At 43.9% G+C, this 25,327-nt stretch overlaps 2 protein-coding genes across 7 annotated transcripts in view; one reads left to right on the top strand and one right to left on the bottom strand.

Moving 5' to 3' along the window:
* Positions 1-25,327, bottom strand: part of ANGEL1 (angel homolog 1) — a 98,474-nt gene that overhangs the window by 8,147 nt on the left and 65,000 nt on the right. Inside the window, exons 1-6 of one of the 6 annotated variants that reach the window (XM_020986212.2) lie at positions 15,254-15,846; positions 10,556-10,670; positions 3,051-3,638; positions 1,905-2,131; positions 1,325-1,394; positions 470-903 (exon numbers count right to left, since the gene is read on the bottom strand). In XM_020986212.2, the coding sequence (XP_020841871.1) occupies positions 470-903; positions 1,325-1,394; positions 1,905-2,131; positions 3,051-3,638; positions 10,556-10,658 (1,422 nt within the window). In that variant the 5' untranslated portion in view covers positions 10,659-10,670; positions 15,254-15,846. Of the gene's footprint in view, positions 1-469; positions 904-1,324; positions 1,395-1,904; positions 2,132-3,050; positions 3,639-8,727; positions 9,001-9,031; positions 9,069-10,555; positions 10,671-15,253; positions 15,847-25,327 lie in introns of those variants that run through there. The other 5 variants (XM_078151456.1, XM_020986213.2, XM_020986216.2 and 2 more) reach the window with 5 other exon arrangements.
* Positions 15,949-25,327, top strand: part of LRRC74A (leucine rich repeat containing 74A) — a 52,433-nt gene continuing 43,054 nt past the window's right edge. The window contains exons 1-2 of the mRNA XM_020986218.2: positions 15,949-16,326; positions 18,809-18,937. Of these exons, the coding sequence (XP_020841877.1) occupies positions 16,281-16,326; positions 18,809-18,937 (175 nt within the window). The 5' untranslated portion in view covers positions 15,949-16,280. The remainder of the gene's footprint in view (positions 16,327-18,808; positions 18,938-25,327) is intronic.

The following is a 25,327-nucleotide window of genomic DNA, read 5'->3' as shown; positions in this document are numbered from 1 at the left end:
GCACAATGAGTGGAACACAAAAGGTGCTTAGGAAATGATTGTTAATTGAATGAATCTCTCATAAAATGAGATGTTCTGAGATAAAGTTCTGAGATAAATGTTCTGAGATAAAATGTTCTGAGACAAATGAGATAAAATTTAATACGATGTTCTGGAAGTGACCTGACCAACACAACATTTCCTTCCATTCAATCTCTGGGGCCTGCCTCAGTCATCTCAGTCCAATGTTTCAGACCCAGGTGGTCAGGAAGTTCTTCCCTGAGCACAACGGAAATCACCCCCATTTTAACCAAAGCCAGTTTCCTCATATTCTGCCCTTCAGGGGCAAAACTCAAGCAGCCTCCATATAAAAACCCTTTACAACTTTGATGGCAGTGATGGAGCCACCCCATAAGTAACCTGCCCCTTCCTCCCTCCTGCCCTGTATCCTAAAACACCACTCTTTTCCCCAGGCCAATAAGCACTTTACCTTCCAAGCTGGCATGCCTTGGTACTGGAGCTGTCCACTCCTGATGAAGTTGTAGAGGGGTGAGTCAGGGACAGAGTTCAGGTCCCCGCACAAGATGATGGGGCAGTAGCTACCATCTGCCAACCTTGCCACCTTATCCACTTCAGCCAGGAGGATGGCCACCTGAGCCAGCTTGACATCACCCCTGCGGGGGTTGTACAGCACATGCGTGTTGGCCACACACAGGGGACCCACGGTGATCTGCCCCAAGCTCTCTGGGACCAGTGGCTGTAGCAGCAGGACCAATCCCACATTATCCCGGTTAAGGAGTTCCAGGCCAGGCCGGAAATACTCCACAGGACTGGCACAAAGCAGTCGGAACCGGGTATGCTTGTAGCAAACAGCACAGCCATCCGTCTTACACCCAGTCCTCCTCTTGTAGAAACAAATAAAGCCTGTGAGGGAAACCACAACCAGTGAGAGGGGTCACAGATGTCAAAGGCCAGGGTCCTCTGGCTAATGAAATTGGTCTAACTAAAGCACCACCACACTTCTACTACTCACCTCTGGGGTTTGTAGCCCTTGCCAATTTCTTACTTCTGCAAGGCTCTCTCTATAGCTATATTCAGATGAATGAATTATAGGAAAGGGCAGGAAGGCAGATGGGTATGAGAATGGGTAGAGAATGGGAAGCCCTCCTTCACTGGGAATGAAAGGCTTACCCACAGGAGGAGGGAGCTTGCTCACTTTCAGGAGAGCAAAGGAATCCAGGCTGCACTAAGGTTGAGAGAAAATGAGGGAGTCCCTCCTGACAGAGGGAAGAGGGCAGAACTTCAGAGACATCTGCATCCAACAGCCCCCACAGGACTACATTACCCATCATGCGCAGAGTTGGCTCTAGCTGTTCCCAGTAGTGGTCTTCCTGAACCTCCTGGAGGCAAAGAATCTGGGAAATCGATGAAGAGATCAGTCACTCAGAGGACACAGGTACATGCAGAAAAGAAGGGGCCCCCACCTCCTGCGGGCAGGCAGAGTGCTGGGGACACATCCACTCTAGGATGTGGCACTGAGACCAATGTGGAAGATGCCACGGGTGTAAGGGGGGTGCACTGGAAAGCAACAAAATTCCCACAATCACTGACCATTTCCCCTAAATCTCTAGGAGTGAACCCCGGCCTAAAACAGAAGTCACCCAACGCCCATAGTATGGGTTTTCCTACTCCCTTAATAGCCCCAAACTCCATGCTCACTCGTAACCATACAAAGACTTTGTGGGCTCTGGAATTTTCAAGAGGGTTTCTCTCAGGATTCTGCCTAACTAACTTCAGGGAGGGATCTGACCTCCAATGTGATCCCAACTGCCTTGCAGGGATAGAATAAATGCAACTGTATTATGGTCATGGAAAAGTCCCAACGGGAGGAAGCCCAGTGCAGTGGGGCACAAGTCCCAACTCACATCAGGGTCCCAGTGCTGGAATTCCTGAACAAGGTTGGAGAATCGATAATTCCAATTCAGAATGTCCGGATGGCAGTGCAGGTAGAGCTCAGAGCTCTGCTGGACCAGGTCTTGGGCCAGGATATTATATGACATGACAGTAAACTGGAACTGAGGAGCCTCCCCCGAGTCCAGACCCTGAGGATCTGACTGGACAGAGAGATCTTCCCATTCTCGCCACAAGATTTCTACAGACAGGAGACAGACCCAAGGAAATTACGTGTCATCAGGCACTGAGGGAAGGGAGGACTCCTGCTTCCCCTCACGGCTTCCCACCTTGCCTCCCCAGTAATCCCTACTTCCAAGCCCATCCAGTTGTTTCATGGCCTTACTTTTATTCCCTTTTCCTGGGACCCCAATCCTCCACCTGGTAATCTAAAATTCTTGCACAGAAATTTCCTACTATTAAATTTAAGTTCCTTCAAGGTAGGGAAGGTCATCTTCTTTGTATCCCCATGGCCTGCCATCACTATGCCTTACACACAGTGGGTATCTAATAAATGTTGAATTGAATAACCACCTCTGGTCAATGTAAGGCATCTTTATGAGGGTACTGCTCATAGATATCTATTTTCATTGGCATGGTACCTTCTAGAGAGGAGGCACTTAATAAATGCTTACTGATTGGATATATGCACATATTGCTGAGGTCAAGCCAAGCTGATGCTAAAGGTCTTTCTGTTATGACCTCAGCCCCAGGCTTGGCTCATTCCCCTTTGTTTAAAATTGGCAGCTCAGCACTGAAGAAAAAGGAGGGTTGGACTCCATGACTCATCTATTCTCCTCAACTTTCTTGTGCAACATAGTCTAATGGAAAAAGCTCTGGATTGAAGAGACTCAGATTCTACTCCCAGCTCTTTCATTAACTAGCCAAGACAACTGGCAACTCACCTTCTCTACTTTATAAGATGAGAGGGATTGGGCAAGATAAATTCTAGAGTTTCCTTCCAGTTCTAACATTCCATGATTCTATAAACAACAAATGTCAGAGGCAGGGGAATCCCTCGCCATCCTAAAAACTTTGTAGCTTGCGCTCTGTCCCACAGTAAGATTGCCTTCCAACCTACCCCTTCCCCGCCTCCATCCTTTGTTTCAGCCAACACTCACCATGGTAAGGTATTTCAACTGGAGGAGGCTGCAATTGACCAAGACCCTCAAAGGGCCAGACTGGTGCCTCTTCCTCTGGCAGTGACTCTGGTGCTATGCTCCAAGCCACTACTGCAGGGTCCTCTTCCCACCGTTCTGTGGCGAGGGTGCCCACTGGCAGGACAGCACAATCTGCAAACTGGGGTCCTGCCTGCATAGGGACAGCAGTCCACACCGTGCCATCCACACCCTCCAGCTGCTCCTCTCCTGCGATCCCAGCCAAGTCAGAGAAGGGCTCCTCCAGGGTCTCTGTGGCCCGCAAGTCACTCAGTTGAACGTTGGACCACTTGTCCTCTGAAGCAGCATCCCGCTGCTCTTCGGGGCTTGCCATCAAGAGAGCCAAGCTGCCTGAAGCCAGTCCCTTCTCCAGAGGAGGCCCCTCATTGATAGATGCGGGCAACCTGCTGGCCCCTTCCTCTCGCCACTGATGCAGCAAGCCTTCCCGCTCCTCCTGGTCTAGACCCCGAGGGGCCATAGCAAAGCCGCCCTCCACTTGGGGGGACGAGCTCTTTGCCAGGAGAGCATTTTTCCGACACGTGAAGAAAGCATCTGTTAGAGAAGTCAACACGTTAGGTTACAGGGTAATTATCACTGCTCTACTATGTTCTTCTCCCCAGATGGACGCTAAATTCCTAAAGGACAAGAATAATTTATAACATTTTACTTGCTAGCAATAAAACAATTGAAAAAGAATGCTGTGAAATTATAGTGACGAAATTGGCCCCAGTGAAGAGACGTGAGAAGACACATCCATTATTCCTCCATTGCTGCCAGTGTAGAGTCATGGGTCCCCAGTGAGGAAGCAAGAAAGCCTACGAAGGAAGAAGGTAGGCCGTCTGGCCAACCTAAGGCATCCTCCTCGTGCATTCTCCAAAGATGATAAAATAGTACAGTAGCTTGCAAAGAGTTTCAGGTTAAAACCAGTTTTAAATACAAGTTTAAAATAATACAATCAGCATTTATCACTTGCTATGGAAGAGGTTCTTATCCTTCTTTCATGTCATGGACCCTTTGGCAGATGAAGCCTATGGACCCCTTCTCAGAGTAATGCTTTTAAATGAATAAAGTACACAGAAATTACAAAGAAAACTAATTGTACTGGAATAGGTATCAAAACATTGTTTTAAAAAAGGTTCACAGACCCATGAGTATGGAACATTGCATACAATGTCAGACTTTTTTGGATATGTTTGTTTGTTTGTTTGTTTGTTTGTTTGTTTTTGGCTAGGCAATGGGGTTAAGTGACTTGCCCAGGGTCACGCAGCTAGTAAGTGTCAAGTGTTTGAGGCCAGATTTGAACTCAGGTCCTCCTGATTTCAGGGCTGGTGCTCCATCCACTGCACCACCTAGCTGCTCCCTTTTTTGGACGTGCTGGTTAGTTTTACAGGATTTTATTTTCTTCCTTCCTATTTTTTATTCTTTATTATAAAGGATTGGTTCACTAGGAAAATGTAGGAGGAGGGATACAGCATGTGGGAATGATATAAATGATATAAAAACAAAACCAGAATAGATTAATAAAAATGTACTTATAAAAACATTCCTAGTATTGCCTAGGGTTCTTTATGAAGTCCTAAGCACAAATACTAACAGTCCACTTATCCAGAGACCAGGGAGGTTTCTGGACACTTCAGCCTCTGAAAGGTAGGGTGTGGGAGAGCAGAAAGAACTCCAGAAGAGGAGTGCAGATCACAGCATCATAGATTTAGAGCCAGGAGGTTCCTTAGTGCTCATCTAGTCCAACCTTCTAATTTTCCAGATGAAGAAACTGAGGCCCAGCTAGAGGTTTAAGGTAAAACAGTAGAAAGTAGCACAGCCTGACCAAGACCAGAGTCCTCTGACAGTGTTCTTTCTGCTGGCACCATGATACGACCTGGGTTTCAGTCCTAATATGCTGCCACTTATCCATATGACTTTGGGAATGTCAAGTCCTTTTCTGGGCTGCACATTTCTCTTTTGTACAATGCGGGGTTTGGCCTAGATGATCCCTAAGGTTCCTTTTTGACTCTAAATTCTATGATTTTGTGTTCTGTATGCCTTTGAACATATAATTGGCAGGTTGCTTGTCTTCTCAATGGGTAGGGCAGGAGCTGGAGAACAGGACAGAATTTGGAACTCAAAATTTTTAAGAAGATGAATATTAAAATAAAGTATAATTATTTGAAACAAATAAATAAATTATAGAATTTAAATAAACACAATCCATGAGGAAAAGGCCTCTAAAAAGTCAGAATAGGTATCATGAAGCCTATTAACTAGAACTTACATGTTTTATTTCACAGAAAATGCCCTCAGGCCTTCACTCAGCACCTATTTATTATAATTACACACAAGTCTAACAAGCTTGGTTATCTGGTTTCTCAGCCTACAACCGATTAGAAGCAAGAAGTGACAGTAGACAGCCTGAGAAAAGACATGAATCAAAGTAGACGAGAGAACTAAAATCACATAGTCTGGAACAAATTAGTCTGATGGGTCAGTCTATGACAGCATTACTGTATTTTAATCTGGTACAATAAAGTTACATTCATAATCGTGACCTTGAATCCTCAAGCAAGGGTATTATAACGTGTTCTATTTAAGAAAGCAGGAAAGCGCAGTATATGTTTTAGAAAGCTTTTCTTCCATAATGACCAAAATTTTAAACATCTTGTTACCTCATGGGGTAAGCCGATTATCTGGAAAACTCACTTATGTGGGAACAGCTCCTTCCCTGATGACACCAATGCCCAGACAAATGAGACATTATGGTAGAGCACTCGCTCCATAAACATTGGCTTATTCATGAATTTACTATTTCGCACCAAAGTACCTTAGAATTGTTCCCTCCTCAATTTGCAGAGGTGGGGCTCTATGGGTGTAGAATATTGCACATAAAGACAAGATTGGTGTGTTCATTGGTTTTGTGGAACTGCTTTTGTTTCCTATTTTTAAAATCTTTTAAAAAAGGAATAGCTAGTTAGGGAGTGGAGGGGGGAAGATATATTCAGCTGTGTAGGTGAAGAAAAACTATCAACAAAAATAAGATTTTGTTTTAAAGTTAAGATGCTCTGGGATAGCTGGATGGCAAAGTAGATAGAGCACTGGACTTAGACTCAGGAAGACTCATCTTCTAGCTACGTGACCCTGGGCAAGTCAATACATCCTATTTGTCTCAGTTCCTCATCTGGAGAAGGAAATGGCAAACCACTCTAGTATGGGGTCACAAAGAGTTGGACATGACTAAACACCACCACCATAGGAGCTCCACAAAAAACTCTGAAGGGAGGGAGGGGCAGTCTCAAACTGTGCAAGGCTCTGAGATCTGGCAAAGTGGAGATAGGCAGTGCAAATGAAACCTGAGGGGATGAGGGAATGACCAAAAAACAAGCACTCCAGTTTCCACTATCAGTTTTTCTAAGTAATGCTCCTAAGAATAAGCAGATAGGGATCTCCCATCCTAGTCTGTAGGAGGCTGAGAGTGGCTAAAATAGTCACAAAGATTCAGTCTGAACCTGTGAGTTCAATTTAGCACAAGCTACTAACTGGCTGTGATGATATTGGGCAAACCCCTTGGCCTCCCTAGCCGCTACAACCTGTAAATGGAGCTGGTTAGCCCAGATAATCTCCAGGGTCCTTTGCAGCTGACAGTCTATGACCCCAAATGTTTCCATCCCCTGAAAATGAGGGCCAAGGGCCAGAGACAGATAAGGAAACTGTACAGCTTATAGTGTACTGTCAAACGGATGTGATTTTATCAGTGGAAATGACATTCAGAAAGATGCATTACTATCTGTTTTGCTGCTGGACCTTAAGGACCAGATGGCCTTTCCTTCTGACTTGCAGCTAAAAACCTCTGCCCCAAGGGGCAGATAGAATTGTCTCACCCATCAGAATGTAAGCACCTTAGAAGCAACCAGTGATTACTTTTCTCTATGAATCCCCAGTGCTTACTTAGCAAAGGCTTTGCACATAATCAGTGTTCAGTAAATGCCTTTTTATTAATTCATTCATACTACTAAACACCAAAATAAACACAAGGGTCTGAGTTGTGTTCAGGTTTATGGTTCTGCTAGATAATCACTAGGCTAGACAGCTAGCTGTCTCCACCTAAGTAAAGAGAATGGCAAGCAGGCTCCAAACTCGGCTCCTATCTCCCCCTTATTACGCCCTTCCCCTCTAAGAGAGGGAGATATTTCTAATCCCTTAGCATAGTGCCCAGCACACAGTAGGCCCTCAATAAATGCTTCTTTCTTCCTCTCTCCCTTCTAGCCTGGAAAAAAGAGGCAAGAAAACCTGCTGGGGAAGAAGGTAGACAGCCTGGTCTGCTAGAGTTAAGGTTGACTTGAGGCCATGTGAACAGAAGCAACGTTTATTAATCACTTACTACGATGAAGGGGGTTAATCTTTTTTGTGTCATGAGTCCCTCTGGCAGGTGAAGCCTATGGACCCCTTCTCAGAATAATGCTTTTACATGAATAAAATACACAAGATTACGAAAGAAATCAATTATATTGAGATACTTTTTATGTTTTTTTTTAAGTTCACAAGACAGCCTGCAATACAATAAAATACAATGGTGTCATCAAGGAAGGCGCTGTTTTCACATTTGTGAATTTTCCAGAACACAGCCTTAAACCCCATTAGGTGCCCAAATTCTTAAAAAATTTCAGTCATCATGGAAGGTAAATTTCCTAAGATAAGAGGGTGCCCTGAAAAGTCTGCATGCAGTTTAAGTCTATTAAAGCTCACTCTTAAAGCTTTGGAAAATTTTCCAAGATACAAGGTGCCACCAAAAATACGCTCCCGGTTTAAATCTAGAAAAGCTCATTTTTAAAGCTTAAAGCTTTGTAAAGTTTCCAAGAGCCAGGGGTGCCCCCAAAACTCTACATGCAGTTTAAATCTATCCAGTTTAAGTCTATAAAAGTTCACTCTTAAAGCTTAGCAAAATTTTCTAAGATATAGGATGCCCCCAGAAGTCTGCTTCCAGTTTAAATCTATCCAATTTAAATCTATAAAAGCTCTCTTAAAGTTTTGGAAAATTCTTCTAAGATAAAAGACGCTCCCAAGGTCTGCATGCAGTTTAAATCTATCAAAGCTCACTTTTAAAACTTAAAGCTTTATTAAAGCACTCAAGACTTTTGGTCTACCCTGCACACTGTGCTTTGCCTTCTTCAATAAATCACATCTCAAAATCCTTGCTAAATGTCTCGGAGTCAATTTGCCTGGGATAGGTTCGGCGTTCTTTCCATCCGGTAATAATAAGTGACGGTGCTAATCACAACCCCTCAGTCACTGGCTGCTCATGCAGACCTGCTTTTTTCTTGGGGGGCGGGATGTTAGAACCAGGCAGCTCCAACCCCGCAGTACTGGCCGGGAGCCCCCACCACCACCCACACCAGGACACCTCTCCCAGGCCCCAGGCCCCAGACCCCGGTGCCCCCGGGCGGAGGCCCCCCGCCGCGACCCTGCAGAAGCAGCTGTTCCAGCTGCGACGATCCCTCCCGCCACGGGCCAGAGGAGAGGAGGCTGCGGCCACAGCCCTCCTGCCCCGGCGGACAGCTCCCGGGGCGCCGGCGGGGCGGGGGCGGAGGCGGGCTTCCGGGACGGAGGGGAGGGGTCTGCATGGGCGGCGCCGGGGGCGGGGGGTCCCGGGTACCTGAGAGAGCGCGGCAGAGGCGCGCCGCGGGTAGCAGCAGGTAGCACAGGCACGACCCGATCATCCCCGGCTGCGGGACCGGGCTGCCCGCCCTTCCACCGGGGCTCCCCGCAGCCGCCGCGCCCACGTGGTGCCGCCGCCGGCCACTCCCGCCGCTCCCCCTTCAACAACAACTTTATTGGGAGTGTGCGCGCCCGGCGCGAGGAGACCACGGTTGCGCCCACGTTCCCAAAACAACCGGCGGCAACCAGCCCCTCCCCCAGCCCTTTCCCGGCGCCCTCTGGGAGCACGCTCCCTTCCCTACCATAGACCCGGCTCCCCCTCGCTGGGGCGCTGCGGTGCCCAATCAATCAACCGCCGACCCGCGGCTCCGCCCTCCTCCCAGCGCAGGCCCCGCCCCTCCCTTTTGCCTCGTCAGCTTGGAGCCTCCACACGCGCCCCATCCCCTCCCGCCCCTGCCAGGGAACCTAGAGAACCCCTAGTGCAGCGCGCGCATGTTTTACAGATAAGGAAACCGAGGCCCAGAGAGAGGACAAATAACAGTAACTGGCATTTACGTGGCACTTTGAAGTTCGTGAAGTACTTTTCAAATACCTCATTTTTACCCTCAAAAAACCTTTGACAGATGAGAGAAAGCCAAGCCCAGAGAGGGGCGGGGATTTGTCCAAGGCCGCAAGCGTAGTTAATCGACAGAGTAATACTAGCTAGCATTCATGTATCACTTTAAGGTTCACAAAGTGCTTTGCAAATATCTCATTTTGTCCTTGGAACCCTGGGAGGCAGGTTCTGTTACTAATCCCCATTTTACAAAGGAGGAAAAACTGAAGCTAGGGTAGCTGCTCAGGGTCACACAGCTAGTAAACGCCTTAGGCTGAGACTTGAACTCAGGTCTTACTGACTCCAGGTCCAGTGTCCTATCCAATGCACCACCTAACAGAAATGAACTTTTCACTCACCTCTTTTTCCTCCTCCCAAAACCCCTAGATTTTCTCCTCCCCCCCAACCACCAACCCTCCTTCCACCTGGATTAGGGTTTAGCATGGCCACATGTGGCCTTCTAGGTCCTTGGGTGTGGCCTTTTAACCGAGTCCAGGTTTTACAGGTCAGAACAAATCCTTTTATTAAGGGGATTTGTTCTGTGAAGTTTAGATTCGGTCAAAGGCCTGAACTTGAGGACCTAGAGGGCTACCTGTGGCCTTGAGGCCAAAGGTTCCCTACCCCTGGAGGGTTAGGGTTAGAGTCAGAGGAATTTGGGGTTAGGGTCTGGGGAAAATGGACAAGTCATTTTCGAAAGAATGAGAATGGGGCAACATACTAAATGTTATAGTGTAATAAAAAAGATTGCTGAATTTGGAGCAAAAGGGTCTAGGATGAAATCCTGCTTTGTTACTTGTGTGACATTAAAAAAAATTTTGAACAAAGACATAAGTGTTATACTTATCCAATTTGCCAATTATATGGAGCTAGAAAGAACAGATTAGTTTGTATGGGAGTGTCAGGTTCCAAAATATCAAAGGCAGGTTAGAACCTTGAACTGAATTGTATAAGATTGAAATTTAACAGAGCTAAACTTAGAGCCTTACTCTATCAAAAAAAAATTGAGAAGTGTACCTTTTTATATGTAAAACTCCATAACTCTATAATACCATAAATGAGAGGCTCTTAACATTAACTAAAAGCTATTTAAGTTCAATGTGTATGCTGTTCTGACACCTTATTTTTCAGTTGCTCTTCAATCTCATCTTACACACGTTCTTTTCTCTTCCCTCCCTTCTCCCACCTCATGATTTGAAGCCAGAAAGTTCTGTTATGTTCCCTATTTCTGTACCCAGTGTCCGGGCTGTGCAGTCTCCAATTTGTGGCTGGAGTCTCTGATGTTCAGGAAAGCCCTCTGGGGAATCTCCCGACCCAGGACCGGCTGGGTACATCATGACACAGAAAAGCTAGAAAAAGAAACAGAGATATAGGTAATAACAATGGTGATAATAATAATAACAACACCAATATTTCTGTAATACGCTGTTTTGAGACTGGGTCTTTCTCTCTCTCTTGCCCAGGATGGAAGTACAGTAACCATTCATAAACTGCAATGCTAATTGGCAAATTAGCCAAATTTGATCTGTTCTAGCCATTTGCTCCTCCTTATACAGCCTGGTGGCTCCTTGCTCTCAGGGGTTTGATGTACTTTCGCCATTCTTAATGCAGACACCTAATGGGCTTTAGCTCGAGATAGCTCAGAGCTGTTCAAACAATCCACCAAGCCTCAACCTCCCCAGTAGTAGGGATTATGCCACATTTAGTTACCACTTTCTGTGTAAAAAACAAACCACGTTATGTACATTACATAGTTGTCTGTTTCCGGTGCCTGAAACTAGTGCAAATCTTAGGTAACAAGTGTCTTTGTGCCCTTTCAACAGGAGGCTGCAGGTGCCATCTGAAGTGCTGAGAGGTTTGTTGGGTGAAAATAGTCAATAATAGTCATTTTTTAAATACAGGCTTGATTCTGCCCCATCATTTTGCTTTGCTAGAAAATCATCAACACATTATAACCAAACCCTCCACAGGGTCACAAGAAAACACATTGCTCGTGTGTAACTACTTCCCATTATGCACTTTTACTTAATACATTTTTTTTCTCTGGAATCAACAGTTTAGCCAGACTGTGTCAGAGAAAGGCTTCAAAGGAAGGCCACCATCTTAGACAGAAGCTTAATTTTGAGAGACTCTCTCTCTCTTTCCTCCGTTCTAGCTCCCAGAGGTTCAAGTTCTAAAACTGGTCCTAACTTAGAATATTTATCCGGATCCTAGCCAGAAAGCCTCTTCTTCATGATTTGTGCATAAAGAGGTGAGATTCAGAGGGGAAAGGGAGAGGAAAAACAAGGGAGATGACGTTTTCAGCACAACTTTGTGTGTTTGGGATTCTTTGGGATTTAGAGAAGGTTCAACTTTATACCTTCCCAACTTGTGTGTTATCCCTCAGCCCCTTTTCAAATTATTTCTTTTTAAATTTTGGAAATTTCCTGCCCTTAACCCTACAAATGGCTGTTTTTGCTGTAGTATGGTGTTGGTTAATCCTGAAAAGGAGTTATGAGAAAGGGAACATGGAGAGAGGGAACACGGTCTTGCTGAGTGTTCTGGGCCTTGCTCCTCACATTAGAGAAGTAGCATGATACAGCTGGACCAAAAAAAAAAATCCCGACTTTAGGAGGAAAAAGGATCTGGGTTCAAACTCTGGCTTCACCAAGAATGATGACAGCTAGATGGTACAGTAGAGAGTACAGAACCTAGAGTCACGAAGACCTCAGCTCAAATCCAGCCCCTACTAGCTGTGTGACTGTGGTCAAGTCACTTAACCTCTGTTTGTCTCACTTTCCTAATCTAGAAGATGGAAGTAATAATAACACCTACTTCTCAGAGTTGAGGAAGTGATAGTTGAAAGGCTCTTTGCAAACCTTAAAGCATTACAGAAATGATAGTTATTATTATTTTTATTGTGACTTTGGGCAAGTCACTTATTCCTCTTGGGTTTCAGTTTCCTCATCTGTAAAAGGAGGTGGGATTAAAAGTTTCCTTTGAGTTCATGATCTATGATCCTATAAACACCCACCAGGTACTAATTTGTCAGCTGCTTTAGCCTCTATTTATTTCCTTTTCCAAGTCTGTAAAACAATAGCCAATTAAGAATTAGCCCTTTCCTTATTTTCTTCCCCAAGGTACTGAAAGGATGAAAGAAAAAATTTAGTAGCGTGTTGGGATCCTTGAATGACAAAAAAATGTGTACACAGAATACCATTATTCCAATCATTTCAGGTCCCTCTGTGAGGCACTGGTCAAAATGCTAAAAATCTCAAGACCCTGAGACAGCACTCTGGAAATGAATCAGGTAATCTAGCCAAATTTTCCCTCTCTACTGATATGCTTTTTTGGTAGAGTGAACATTTATATACTCCACTGCCACCTAATGGGAAGAATATAGAGGGCCACCTTCATAAGATAGTATTTTAGAGACCATTTTTTCTTTCTTTTTTAGTGGTGGTTTTCTTATTTTATTATCATTTTGGCAAGAGAATTGGGGTTAAATGACTTGCCCAGGGTCACACAGCTAGTACATGTCAGGTGTCTGAGGTCAAACTTGAACTCAGGTCCTCTTGACTCCAGGGGCAGTGGTCTATCCACTGTACCACTTAGATGCCCTAATTTCACTTCCCCAGAATTTTCTGTTCATGGTTCACTTATGGTGGCCAAACATCTGGTATTCATGGGACTTTTCAAATTCTATTGCCCTTTTCCATTTCCAACTATAGCCTCTATCTAACTATATATGTCTCAGACTTTTAGAGCTGGCAAGGAGCAATGAAGCCACTTAGTGCAACCCTTTCATTTTATAGAGAGTTTAATACCCCTGTATTGAAATGTTTTAACATAGCCTTTGCCTACTATTGGCATACATCTTTCTTCCACTTGACCCCTTCCCTCTGGTTTGAATATGACGTATATTCTCCAGTCCTGAATCTGGCATTATTTGATTAGCTGATAGAAGTTGTGTTTAGACATCTGTGCCAGAGTCATTTTGCACTTGATACAAGTGTCATAAAGAATGTGGGGCAAGTGAAATGAAGGAGTATCCTCAGATGAAAAGGGAGTGGGAGGGTCAGGGTCATGGTAGGATATCACCGCAGCACTGTATGGTGATAGGGAGCAGGGTGAAGGAATTTACTCCAGCCTATTTTAATTAGTTGGGATTTTTTTGCTTGGGTTTTTCCCCCTTAATTAGGTTACAAGCTCTGTTGTTTCTGTAAGGTGGAAGGACAAGTGTTGTCAGCATTTAAATTTGGCACCCTCTAAGTTGTGAGCCCTAAGGTAAATCCCTGGTCTCTCTGCCCTAGGTGGGGCTCAGATCTTTACAGATTCCAAATACAGTTGGCCAACTGGGAGGTGGTCCACATGACCAACTGCCCCACTCTAAGCAGGATAGCATATACAGGGACATCCCCATCCTCCAAGTGGGGAAAAATCCACTTATTCTTCCATATCTTAACAGTAAGAAATTCTCCAGTGAGATCCCCTGTGTGAATTACCTCATATCAATCCAAGAGTAATCAATAATAAAGGTAGATGATAACTAACAACCATCAGCATTATGATGATTTTAATATAATTTTGAGGATACTATATGGATGACAAGTTAAATGAGTTACTCCCAATAATTTGTAAAACTTATGACCCAGGTTATAGACTTTTAGATAGGTCATCTCCCCAGAGCATAGCTAGGAAATGTCAGTGCTGAGATTTTAACCTACAAAACTTGATTTCAAGCCTAGGGCCCTTTCTACTAGGCCATACTGTTTTCCACATCAAAGCACCTCATTTATAACTCCATTGGCCCTGAAGTAGGTCAGGGAAGCTAAGGCTAGTGGTTTTCCTAGAGCAAAAATCCCCTTTGAAGTGACTCCAGTCTCAAATAACTATGTTGGTTTTAAATTGACCTAGGAACCAAAGTGAAAGTGACTGCTTGCCTCAGTTGGTCAAGGGGAAAATATCAGCATGCCAAAATAATTGCCTATAACATTTTTTCCCTTCAAGGAGATGTTTCCAACTCCAGCTACTTTGTACAAGTAACCTATTGTCTAAGATGGACTTTTTTTAAAGGCCCCTTTAAATACCTCCTCACCCTCATTAGTAAAGAAATGGACCCTTTCAGCTCACAAGAAATGATCCAGCAGCTGGAGATGAAGTCAAATAAAGTGTGTTTGTGTTCTCTTGTGCAACAGAGAAGAGATGTGAAGGCTTCTGGCTAACATAATGAATGCCTATGAATACATGTTCTCCTCACCTCTGACAGCACCTCTTACCTGTCAGTCCTAAACTCTTATCTTTTGTAATGATGATCTAGTGTTCTGAGAAGTCACTGAACCCAGGACCAAGAGATTGCATTTCAGGAATTATTCCATTTAATTAAAAGCATTTCTTCTAAAGAATGGACACACCGAACATTTTTCAAGGGAATTGTCTGATTCTTTTTCTATTGCATCCTGTCTTCTTTCTGGCTTGGTATCTTTGCTCTCCATTTCTTTTGTCCCTATTTCACTAAATTATTTAATTTATGTGGCTGTGCATGGTGGAATACCATGACTCTCCTGATAATTAAAACAGCAGGTAACCCAAAAGTCAATGGCAGAACTTACATTATGGGCCTAAGTAGCTAAGACCTTCGGTCTTTGGTGCTAAACTTGACTTGGAGGACCTACACAGAAGGATCTAAGAGATATCCAGGAAATAAATGATCAGAAGTGACAGTGGACCAATCACATACAGTGAGAATGCATAGCCCAAAGCTTACAGTGGTACCCACAAAACGTTGATTCCTAGAAGGCCATAAATACTCTTTGGAAGGTTTGTTGGAGTTCACGGACAAAAAAAGTCTTACAGGATGAGATTTCAGTCTGCACTGTTGGAATAACCACATGGAGAAGATCACAGATCTATGGAAATTGAGTCATTTGAAATCAACCACCAAATTACTGACCTGACCTGTTGAGGTGCTCGAAGAACTTGTCAAGAAGTAATAATAAAAACAGAACAAAAATGTCTCTGGATTCACCAACCAGTAAACTCTAACTGAACTTCAACTCCAAGAATGAAATACAGCCTAGGATGGGGATGATCTCTGGGCAACTTCAATTTAAGTTAGCAAGAAGCAGCTCTTGCTTAGATAATGCTTTGGCTGCTGTCAGCTGTGTTGATAGAATGTATATATTTGTCTGATACAGATCTTCTGCTCTAAGCTTCAGGAAGCTTTCCAAAATTTAAAAACAAAAAATAAAAATAAAAACAAAAACAAACAAAAAAAAACCCAAAAAACCTGTACAGGAGGAAACTGAACTCAACCTCCACTGAAATATTTTGTACTTGAAGTACAGCCACCATCTCTAGAGTAGAACATGATGGCAGCTCTTGACAGTCACCTGATTAAGAGGCTCTGGTTCAGTCCTAATTCAGAGGGAAATATACCACCTGTGAGTGACCCACCCACACCACTTGGGTGCTCCCAGCCAACCCTTGGCTTGATCCCGATGAACATAGGAGAAAAGATGACTGCCTCAGCCGATGGGAGGTTGCGAGGCCTGCTGTTGCCAGGTTCACCCTCCTAGATCACAATGACTAGGTGAGGTCATGGAATGTTGGAGATGAAATGAAAAGTGGAGGGAGGGAGGGGGTGGGGGTAAGAGGCATGGGAGGGTCCCATTTAAACAGGGTCCTAGGAAAACTTCTCAGGGGTAAAGCAAATTTCCTTGCCCCTGATGACCAGGGGAAGCCAGGCTTATCCTAATTGACGGAACTGAGATAATATTCACGCATGTCAGGTCACCTCAGGAATCAGCTCTTTCTGGGGCCTGCTATGATAGAAAGATTACAACAGGCCAGCAGGATTTGTTTGTGGGAAGCTGAACAAAATTTGAAACAAAAGTGAATGTACCAGTGTGTTTCTGGGGGAAAGAGAAGTAAGGTGGTGGTGAGCAGCTAGCAGCAACCCTGGGAAGGGCATTGGCAACATGGACTATGATGATGATGATGATGATGTAGCTGAACGTAAGCAAGGTGAAAAATCATAACAATTATCAGCATTTAGTTCCCTTTGGCTCTGCCTCAGCTGAAAACGCAGTGGTTGATCACATGTGCCCTGGAGACTAGCTTCTCTTCTCTTCTTGTCTGATCTTCCTCTAGAACAGGATTTGTAAGCACATTGAGGGTAGGTCAGGAACTGGCCAACAGGGAATTAGAACTGTAGGATTTTAGAGCTGGACAGGATATTAGACACAATCCAATTTCCAGTAAGGATCTAAGGCCCAGAAAAGGTAAGCTCACTTGCCTGATAATTCACAGAGAATTAGTGGTCAAACTCAGATCCACTGTCCCCCAAGCCAGTTTTCTTTATGTTACACTGAGCTATCATGTCTCATAGACTGGTGTGATACTCCAAGAATCTATAACTTTCGTGCAAGGAATAAGAGAGCTCCCTGACTTCATTTCAAATGAGAGCTGTGGGACTGCAAGAAGCCCTGCTCCTCCAGAGCCTACTGATCTCCTAGCCTACTATAGGTGTATCTCCACATATAGGCTAGGATCAGGGTGTCATACATTACAAGATAGAAAAGAGACCTTGAAGGTCACGTAATACAAGCTCTTCATTTTATAGATGAGGATCCTGAGGCTTAAATGATTTGCCAAGGTCACACAGGTTAAGAGCAGTTAAGGATTTGAACCCAAGTCCTTTGACTCCAAATAACATCATGCTTCTGAAGTGCCAACAGTGTGGCTTCCATATACCATCCAGTGATTCCTTCTAATGCTAGCAGCTAAGAATTCAGCATTTGACTTTTGTATTACAAAAAAAAAAAATCCCATAGTTAAACAGATTCAAGAATGACAAATTATTACTTAAAAGACATAAGAGAGCATAGAATATAAGGAAAAATCCCCTTACTTTTATGTATTCTTCATCCAGAAAAGGGGAACAGTAAAAGAAGCATGTAACCATGATATTTTAGCATTTAATTTCAAGTGGAAGGAGATTTTTCTCCATCTTCTCATTCCCCCTAATAATATTAGTTAAAGACTGGAAAGGAAAGGAGTTAATACTATTTAGTTAGGCAGCTTGGCAACACAGTGGCTAGACTGCTGAACTTAGAGTCAAGAAGACCTGAGTTCAAATTCTTCCTCAAACCCTTATTAGCTGTGTGACTCTGGGCAAGTCACTTAATCATTATAAAATGAGGATGGTAATAGCAACTACCTCACAAGTTTATTATGAGGATCAAATGATCTAGCATGTGCTTTATAAACCTTTAAGTGCTTTATAAATGCAGGCTGTTATTCTTTGGAAGCCAAATTAAACTTCTCATTCCTCTCCAATTGCATTTGTCATTCAAGCCAGCTTTTTGGTCCATGACTGACACTAGAGAGGGCTAAATATTGCAATAAACTTGGGGAAATCCTCACATAGCTGTTGATCTGTAGCTTATACCTTTAAGGAGTTCACTGGGACAGTGAGAAGTTACATGACATGCCTACAGTCACACAGCTAATGTATGTTGAAGGTAGGACTTAAACCCAGGTCTTCCTGACTCCAAAGCAAGGCCTATATATCCACTGCACCATCCTGCCTTTCCTTTTTCTTTATCCAAAAGAAAAACTGTAGGTTAAGCAAATCACCAAGCTAGTGTCATGGGATGGAAGGAAGGACACAATTGGTCAAGTCATGTGTAGGGACAGTTAAAGGCAGAGCAGGACCGTTAGGAGATTTTCCAAGAAGCATCAGGTCTTCCCAGACAAGTTTAGCATAGATCAAAGGATAGTTTTGCATTTAATACTAATTGAATCAAATTGAATAAACTGCTGGCAGACAAATGGGGGTGAGGGGCACTGGTGAGGAGAGGAGAAATAGTTTGACAGGGACTGTCATTGAATCAAAGTGTTAGAGATCAAAGGTACCTTAGAAATATTCCAGTCCAATCCCTTTGTTTACAGATAACCTGTAAGAGGTCCAAAAACCCTCTCCCTTAATGACAGTCAGGTTACTTTATCATCAAGGTAAATGAAAACCCAGAGTCAAGAAAGAGGGTGAGGCATACAACTGGGAAATGAGATATACAGGAAATGAAGTATAGAAATCTATCCTGCCCTACAGGGAAATAGAAGGGGAAGAGGATAAGAGAAGGGGGGGGAGATAGAAGGGAGGGCAGATTAGGGGAAGGGGGATTCAGAATGCATGCCATCTTGGGGTGGGGGAGATACAAGATGGTGAGAAAATTTGGAACTCAAAATCCTGTGGAAGTGAATGTTGAAAACTATAAATTAATAAACAGGAAAATATATATATAAAGGGAAAAAAGGAAAGAGGGTGAGGGGAGGATGGGAACCCTGGGTGACTAGACATAATGATCTGGATTTATTTCCAAGAAGGAGCCCTTGGCAAAGAAGTGAAGTTGGATGATTTCCAGTTGGGCTGGAGAAAAGTGCAAGTTATGTACACAGAGTTGAGCAAGATGGGCTTTTTTCCCCTCTTTTTTTTTCTTCCTAGATGAGGGTGACCAACAGGCTGAGAAAAGTGATTCTGATGAAGATATCATCTGTGTAGTAGAACCTCCTGCTGTCATTGAAAAAGATAAAGTCCAGCCTGAGAGCTATGAAACAGACCTGGAGATTGAAGGTGAACATGCACATGTTGGGGTGGGACCAAAAAGCATAATGCATCCTAACAGACCTCTCTCCATTATTTTATTTACAGGGGTGAGGGGTGGAGTGGCAAGGGGATATGATTGCTTCCACACAGTTAAAAGATGCCTGTGTGTCTTCATTGGTAGGGTGGGTCCTGTGGTCTCTGCTATAGAGATCACTCAATAATAATAATAACGATGGCTAACATTCACCTAGTGCTTACTGTGTGCCATGTGCTGTGCTAAACACTTGACAAGTATTACCTTAGCTGATCCTCACAAGATCCCACGAAGTCGATGCTATTATGGTCCCCATTTTACAGATGAGGAAACTGAGGCAAAGAAGTTAAGTGACTTGCCCAGGTCACATAGCTAGTAAGTGCCTAAGGCTGGATTTAAAGTCAGTTCTTCCTGACTCCAGGCCCAGTGCTTCAACCATTGAGTCCTATAGCTGCTCTACATAGGCCATGTACTGTGGAAGACACAAAAATGAGCAGGGGCTTGGCCACAAGGAGCTGACGATTTAGTCTGTCTCATTGATGTCCGAATGTCTGTCCCAATTGTCTGTCCCAACAGACCCATCGATAGCAAACTGCAGCTGCTGCGGGTTTGGGGCTGCCATGTAGTTCATCAAATGTTATCCTGTGAGTTATCTTCCACTATTAGAATATAAGCTCCTTGTGGGTAGGGGCTATATTTATTTTTGTTTGCATTTGTTATCCCCAACATTAGCACAGCACCTGGCTCATAGTAAGCTTTCTCTATCAACATACTTCTATCACAATTATCAAAAATAAGTTTATACAGCTTCAGAATAGATGGTTTGAAAAGTTTCACATGAAAACCTAGTGTCAACCAATCATTCAATCAACCAGCAGTTGTTAAACACCTATCTGGTCCAGGCACAGTGACAGCCACCTTCCACTCACCTGACAAATAAGACCTGGGTGGCTGAACATCTTTATTTTCCCATGAAAAATCTCGGGAAAGTCTGGGAGGGTCTTCAAAGTTTGTCTGTTTGTTTAAAGAGCCCTGAAGCCTTCTTCCACTAAATCTATATTTTTATACTGTTAATAGGTGGTGCCCTGACCATCAGCTTCTTCTCTAGATAAATACTAAACTGAAAAGTGTGAAACATGAAGGTGCCCCCTATAGCTCAGCAGGATCCAGGTCTATTAAATATGTATTGGCACGATGATGAGGGTTGGGGTGGGGTGGAAACCCATTGCCACTGGAAAGCCTTGCTTGTTGGCCTGGCTTTGGGGGAATTTGCCTAGCTACGTCTCTTAACATTATCTAATCCAACCGACCAGCTGGCCTTCTCCAACAAAATCACAGTACCCCAGTGGGCCAATTGGACATTTTCTCAGAGGCCTAAGAAACCTGCAATTTTAAAATTTATCCATCTGTTGGTTTACATTTTGGGAGATGAGGGGGAAGAATAAGGACAATGTTGGGAAAGTTAGCACCAAAATATAGTTAAGTTAAATCAACAAGCATTTATTAAATGCCTACTATGTGCCAGGCACTATGCTAAGGACTGGGCATTCTCTTCTGGAAACTCTGCTTAGTCTCCCAGGATCATGTGAATTTTTCCATCCAGTTTTGTGGAAGTTGTCTACCTATACCCAAGAGTTTAGGGTGTCTGAGAGCTTTGAGAGCTCTTTGTGTGTGAGTCTGCATCCAGAAAGGGGCAGAGTAAGGGATAAACCAAGAAGAGAGAATGGGAGGCCCCAAAGCAATCTGGTCCAATTCTAAACTGGCCTTGTTCCAAAGAGCTGCAGGAGGCCAGGTCAGGTCTTGGGCCTTTGGGGGGATTTAGATACTAGCTAGATTCTGGATCCCCCAGTGATTTCCTGAATAAATCTGAATGCACGGGGAGATGCTTGATGCAAATGAGATCCCCAAGAGTGCTCTAGATATGGAGCCAGTGTGGGTACAAAGTGGACTTTCAGAGGCACACGCACACCACACACACACACACACACACCTTGGCCCAAAAAACCCTGGGTTTGACCTAAATGGGAGTTCAGGCTGGAGCTAGGACAAAGATTCAGTGAAGCATGAGTTAAAAAGGGCCAAGCATAGTGAGTGCTCATCAGCTGTTGACTGGCTTCATGGTCTAACTAGTTAATGATACAAACAACTTGCAAAGTATTTGGGGCGCGGCCGGGCGGGAAACAAGGGGGAGGGGTAAGGAGATACTGGAGTGGCCAGCAAGCCCCTCCTCTCCACAGAGCTGGAGGAGTTCAGTGTGATGAGTTCAAATTCTGGTTCTCATTGCCAAAATTTCAGAAAGGACCCACTTTACCTTTTTTTCCAACACTTTCCCCCTGTACCAGCAAAAAAAATCAATTAATCAAAAAGCATTTATTAAACACCTACTTACTATGTGATGTGTTTTGCTCTACACCAGACATATAAAAACAAAAGACAAATAGGATCCTGCCTCAGGGAGTTTACATTCCAATGGAATACACTGGTTATAAACAAAACAAGCCTCAAAATCTGAAGGAAAAAGCATTAGTAAGAGCCTGACTTTGTGGGCTAATGTCTCAAACCTCATAATTAAAGGCCTTGACCTGCCAAGTAGAACAAGTAAGGGTAATTGGCTTAGAGACAGAAAGGACCTTAGAGGTCATCTTATCCAACCTCTTCATTTTGCTGATGAGAAAAATGAAAGCCACAGAGGTTAAGAGGCTTGCCCAAGGTCACCCAATTAGTAAATGACAGTTATTTCAAACCCAGGCCTCAGACTCCAGACCCAGCAATCTTTCTACTGCACCATGCTGTCTCTTTATAGATCTACTCCTGGAGACATTTCACATGTTCCCAGGAGTATACTTTCATTAAATATATAGATTTTACCAGAAGGTAGCACATAGTGCTATAGAGCAGGTTTCAGGGGCCCACTGGCTGAGTTACATAAAGGATTGTTGTTATTTGTCCTTCATTTCCAAAGAGGACCAATGACTTCAGAAGGGTGATGACTTGGGAGTAGATTGGATTTTAGTGAGGTAAGGCTGTACAAAGTCATCAGCCTCACTTTCTCCTCCAGAGTCATTCGAGGTTCAGTGGCAAGATATAGGTCAGGATGGCTGGCGATGGCCCCCACATAGAGGAACCAAGCAATCCCCCTAGACACCTAGTTTTGGTGCTCCACAACCACACTTACATTCACTCTCCTTTGCTGCTATCTGAGCATTGACTTGAGGATGCAATCAATGAGAGGGAAAGCAGTTTACTCTGCCAGTTTATTTTTTTTAAAGGCCCCGAGGCTTTTATTGATACAATCAACCCATTAATCTCCTCACATAAGCCAAAAACTCTACCTCTTCCATATAGGCATACAGCCCTTGGGTTGCGTGCTGTTCTTCATTTTCATGCTTCTAGTTTTACCTGGACACAAATGTTGAGAGGTGGGAAGGACACATCCTGTGGTTTCTGCGAGGTTCTCCAGGGGAATGGAGCTGCTGAGCTGAAAGTTGCCTTGAAATGAAGCCGTAGAGAAGAGAGCTACGAATAATCCTGGGTTCCAAACTCATCAGGTTTCCAGGGTTCTAACAAGAATGGAATTTGTCCCAAGGACAAACCAGGAGACAGTTGCAGCCACATGGAATATAACCTCTGGGGCCTGTGTTTGGCTTAGGTTGGTTACATAAACCAGCCTACAGCTGCTCTGTCTTGTCTGTATCCCTGCAGTCATGTCAGGGGCTACAAGCCCCCTCTAAAGCAAGGGTTCTTGATTTTTTATCATGGACCCATTTGACAGCCTGGTGAAGCCTTTTCGGAATATTGTTTGTAACACATAACATAAAGTGTACAGAATTACAAAGGAAGCCAGTCATATTGGAATGCAGGTGTCAAAATATTCTAAAAAACAAATCCATGGACCCTAGGATAAGAACCCCTGCTTATAAAAGAAAAAGCCCCTCCCTGGTGGCCTCAAGTAACATCATCCCTAGGTCCCAAGTGGGAAGCATCAGCATCAGTTGGCATGAAAGGACCTAGCTGGACACTGGTGGGTGTGGCAGCATTAGCAGGAGGTCCAAATCAGAAGAGCAATGCTCTTAAGCACAGTCAGAGAGGAGAGGTCACCTCCCATAGGGGGCTATCCTTCATCAGCCATGCCATGCCATCCTTCACATCCAAAAATTATCAGTTTGGATCTGAAAGAGAAGGCCAATATGTGTCTATGACCCCAGGAGAAGCTGCCCCATAGATCTGTTTTCCTTTCCCTGACAAAGGCAGCCCTGTCTTTCTTGGAAATGCTTGTGCTCAGTTGGCCAAAATCCCTGGGATCAGAAGGAAAACAGATGCAAAATTTAGATCCAAGCCAGACAACAGAGAGCTCAGCCAGTAGATCTGACATGACCAGAAAGAGAGCCAGCTGTTGAGATTTCAGGAACTGAAAAAAGCCAGACTCCCTCGGGCATGAGCTAGGCTGGACCGGTTTAAAACACAGAAAACCAAAGTAATCAAAATTTCTCTACATTAAGAAGTAGAGACCTCATATTGACTTTGGGCTCTATCTCTCTTTGTAAGATTGGGCAACTTGTCTAACATTTGTGGGCCTCAGTTTCCCCAACTACAAAATGGGCAAGGGCATAGGACAAAATGAAATAATACATGGGAAACCTTTAAAAAATGAGGCGAGCCCTACAAATAAATCCCAGTGGTTCTCTCTCCACTTACTGGACCACTACCCTCTGGATTATTATTCAATAGTTTCCCAACTGGTCTCCCCATCTCAAGTCTCTCCCCTCTCCAGTCCATCCTCCACAGAGCCACCAAAATGATTTTCCTAAAGTTCAGGTCCGACCCATGTCCGTAGGATTTAGTCAACTTCAGTGTCTCCTCATTTCTTCTAGGACAAAATGCAAACTCATGTGTTTCTCACTTAAAACCCTTCATAATCTAGCTTCAGTTTGTTTTTCCAGGTTTATAACACATTAATATCTTTATTATATGCTACACTCCAACTCAACCAACTTACTTGCTCTTCTTTATACGTGGTATTCCATTCATTCCCTTCTCTGTTAGATACAAACTTGTCCCTTTTGTACGGAATGCACACCCTCCCCACTTCTGTCTCTTAAACTCCCTCACTGTCAAAGATCATTCCAAATGCCATCTTCCAGGATTTCCTAATCCCCCAAACTGCTACTGCCTCCACAATTCTCTGAAGTTACTTTGTACATATGTTGTATTTGTTTTGATGTATACATCTTGTTTTTCCCCATAAGATGAAAGCTCCTTGTAGGCAGGAATTGTTTCACTTTCGTCTTATTATTCCTAAGGATCATACGATCTTGGATCCAAAGCTGAAAGGGACCTCAGAGGACCTCTAATCCAATTCCCTCTTCTTAAAGCTGAGAAAACTCAGTTCCATGGGAATTGTGACTTGCCCAAGCTCACATAGCTGGTGAGCATCGGAGTTCTCTGACTCCAGAGCCAGTGTTTCTCTCCTGTACTGTGCCCTGTGCAAAGGCCTAGTGCAGCACAGGATTAACAAATGCTTTGTTGATCGATTGATTGACTCTTCTGTAGTGCTTTTGTGGTCCTACAAAGACTCGAAACCTTGAGTGCCCACTCTAAATTACTGATCTGGCTGAAGGATACCACCTAATTTTTTTCTTTGAAAGCTTGGAGTCCTACTAATAGAATACCTAACCTCATTCCCCAAAGAAGCATTTTATCAGGTTGGAACTTTTTAGGTTTGTTCTCTCTCATAATCCTATAGCAGCCCTGAGGAGGCCCACTCACAATGATAAATCCTAAAGAATCATAGTAATGAATGAATAGATAGATAGAACGTTGATTAAAATGTTCCTTACGTACAAAGCACAATGATAAGTGCTGAGGGTACAAAGAGAAGAGTAAGACAGTCTCTGCTCTTAAGGAGCTTACATTCTAATGGGAGAGGAAGGTTTAAGCTGCAAGTTAGATGGAAATAGCCCATGGTCCTTAGGGTGCAGCAGCAAAGCAGATATTAATGCCTCTTCTTTATTGTCTTTTCCACTGACAAAATCCTCTCGGTTTCGGATGTTGAGCCATTTGAGGGTACCAAGGACTTTGGTGATAAGAACTTTTCTGAGTCTTTGATAGATGTGTGGTGGCTGTAGTATCTACAGAAGCAGTTTCATCTCCACAGAGTTTCTTCCAGAATTTTAGCTATTAGTCCTGGAATGGAAGCATTGCCATTCCCAAAGCTCTTGGGGTCCGGGTCCTTGACAGTCTTCATCAGAGACTGAGGGAAGATGGGAGTCAAGGTGGTGGTGGTAGTCTGACTTGCCCAGCACATTCTGCCTCCTAACTCTGCTTCTAATTCTTGCTACTTCTGTTAGGCTGGCTTGCCTGCCTTGTGGACAGTTGGTGGGGGT

This window comes from Phascolarctos cinereus, unplaced genomic scaffold (genome assembly GCF_003287225.1).
Source record: "Phascolarctos cinereus isolate Bilbo 61053 unplaced genomic scaffold, phaCin_HiC Scaffold_3;HRSCAF=262, whole genome shotgun sequence".
Taxonomy (NCBI): domain Eukaryota; kingdom Metazoa; phylum Chordata; class Mammalia; order Diprotodontia; family Phascolarctidae; genus Phascolarctos; species Phascolarctos cinereus.
Note: the sequence above shows the minus strand (reverse complement) of the source record. Positions and strands in the feature narration are given on the sequence as shown.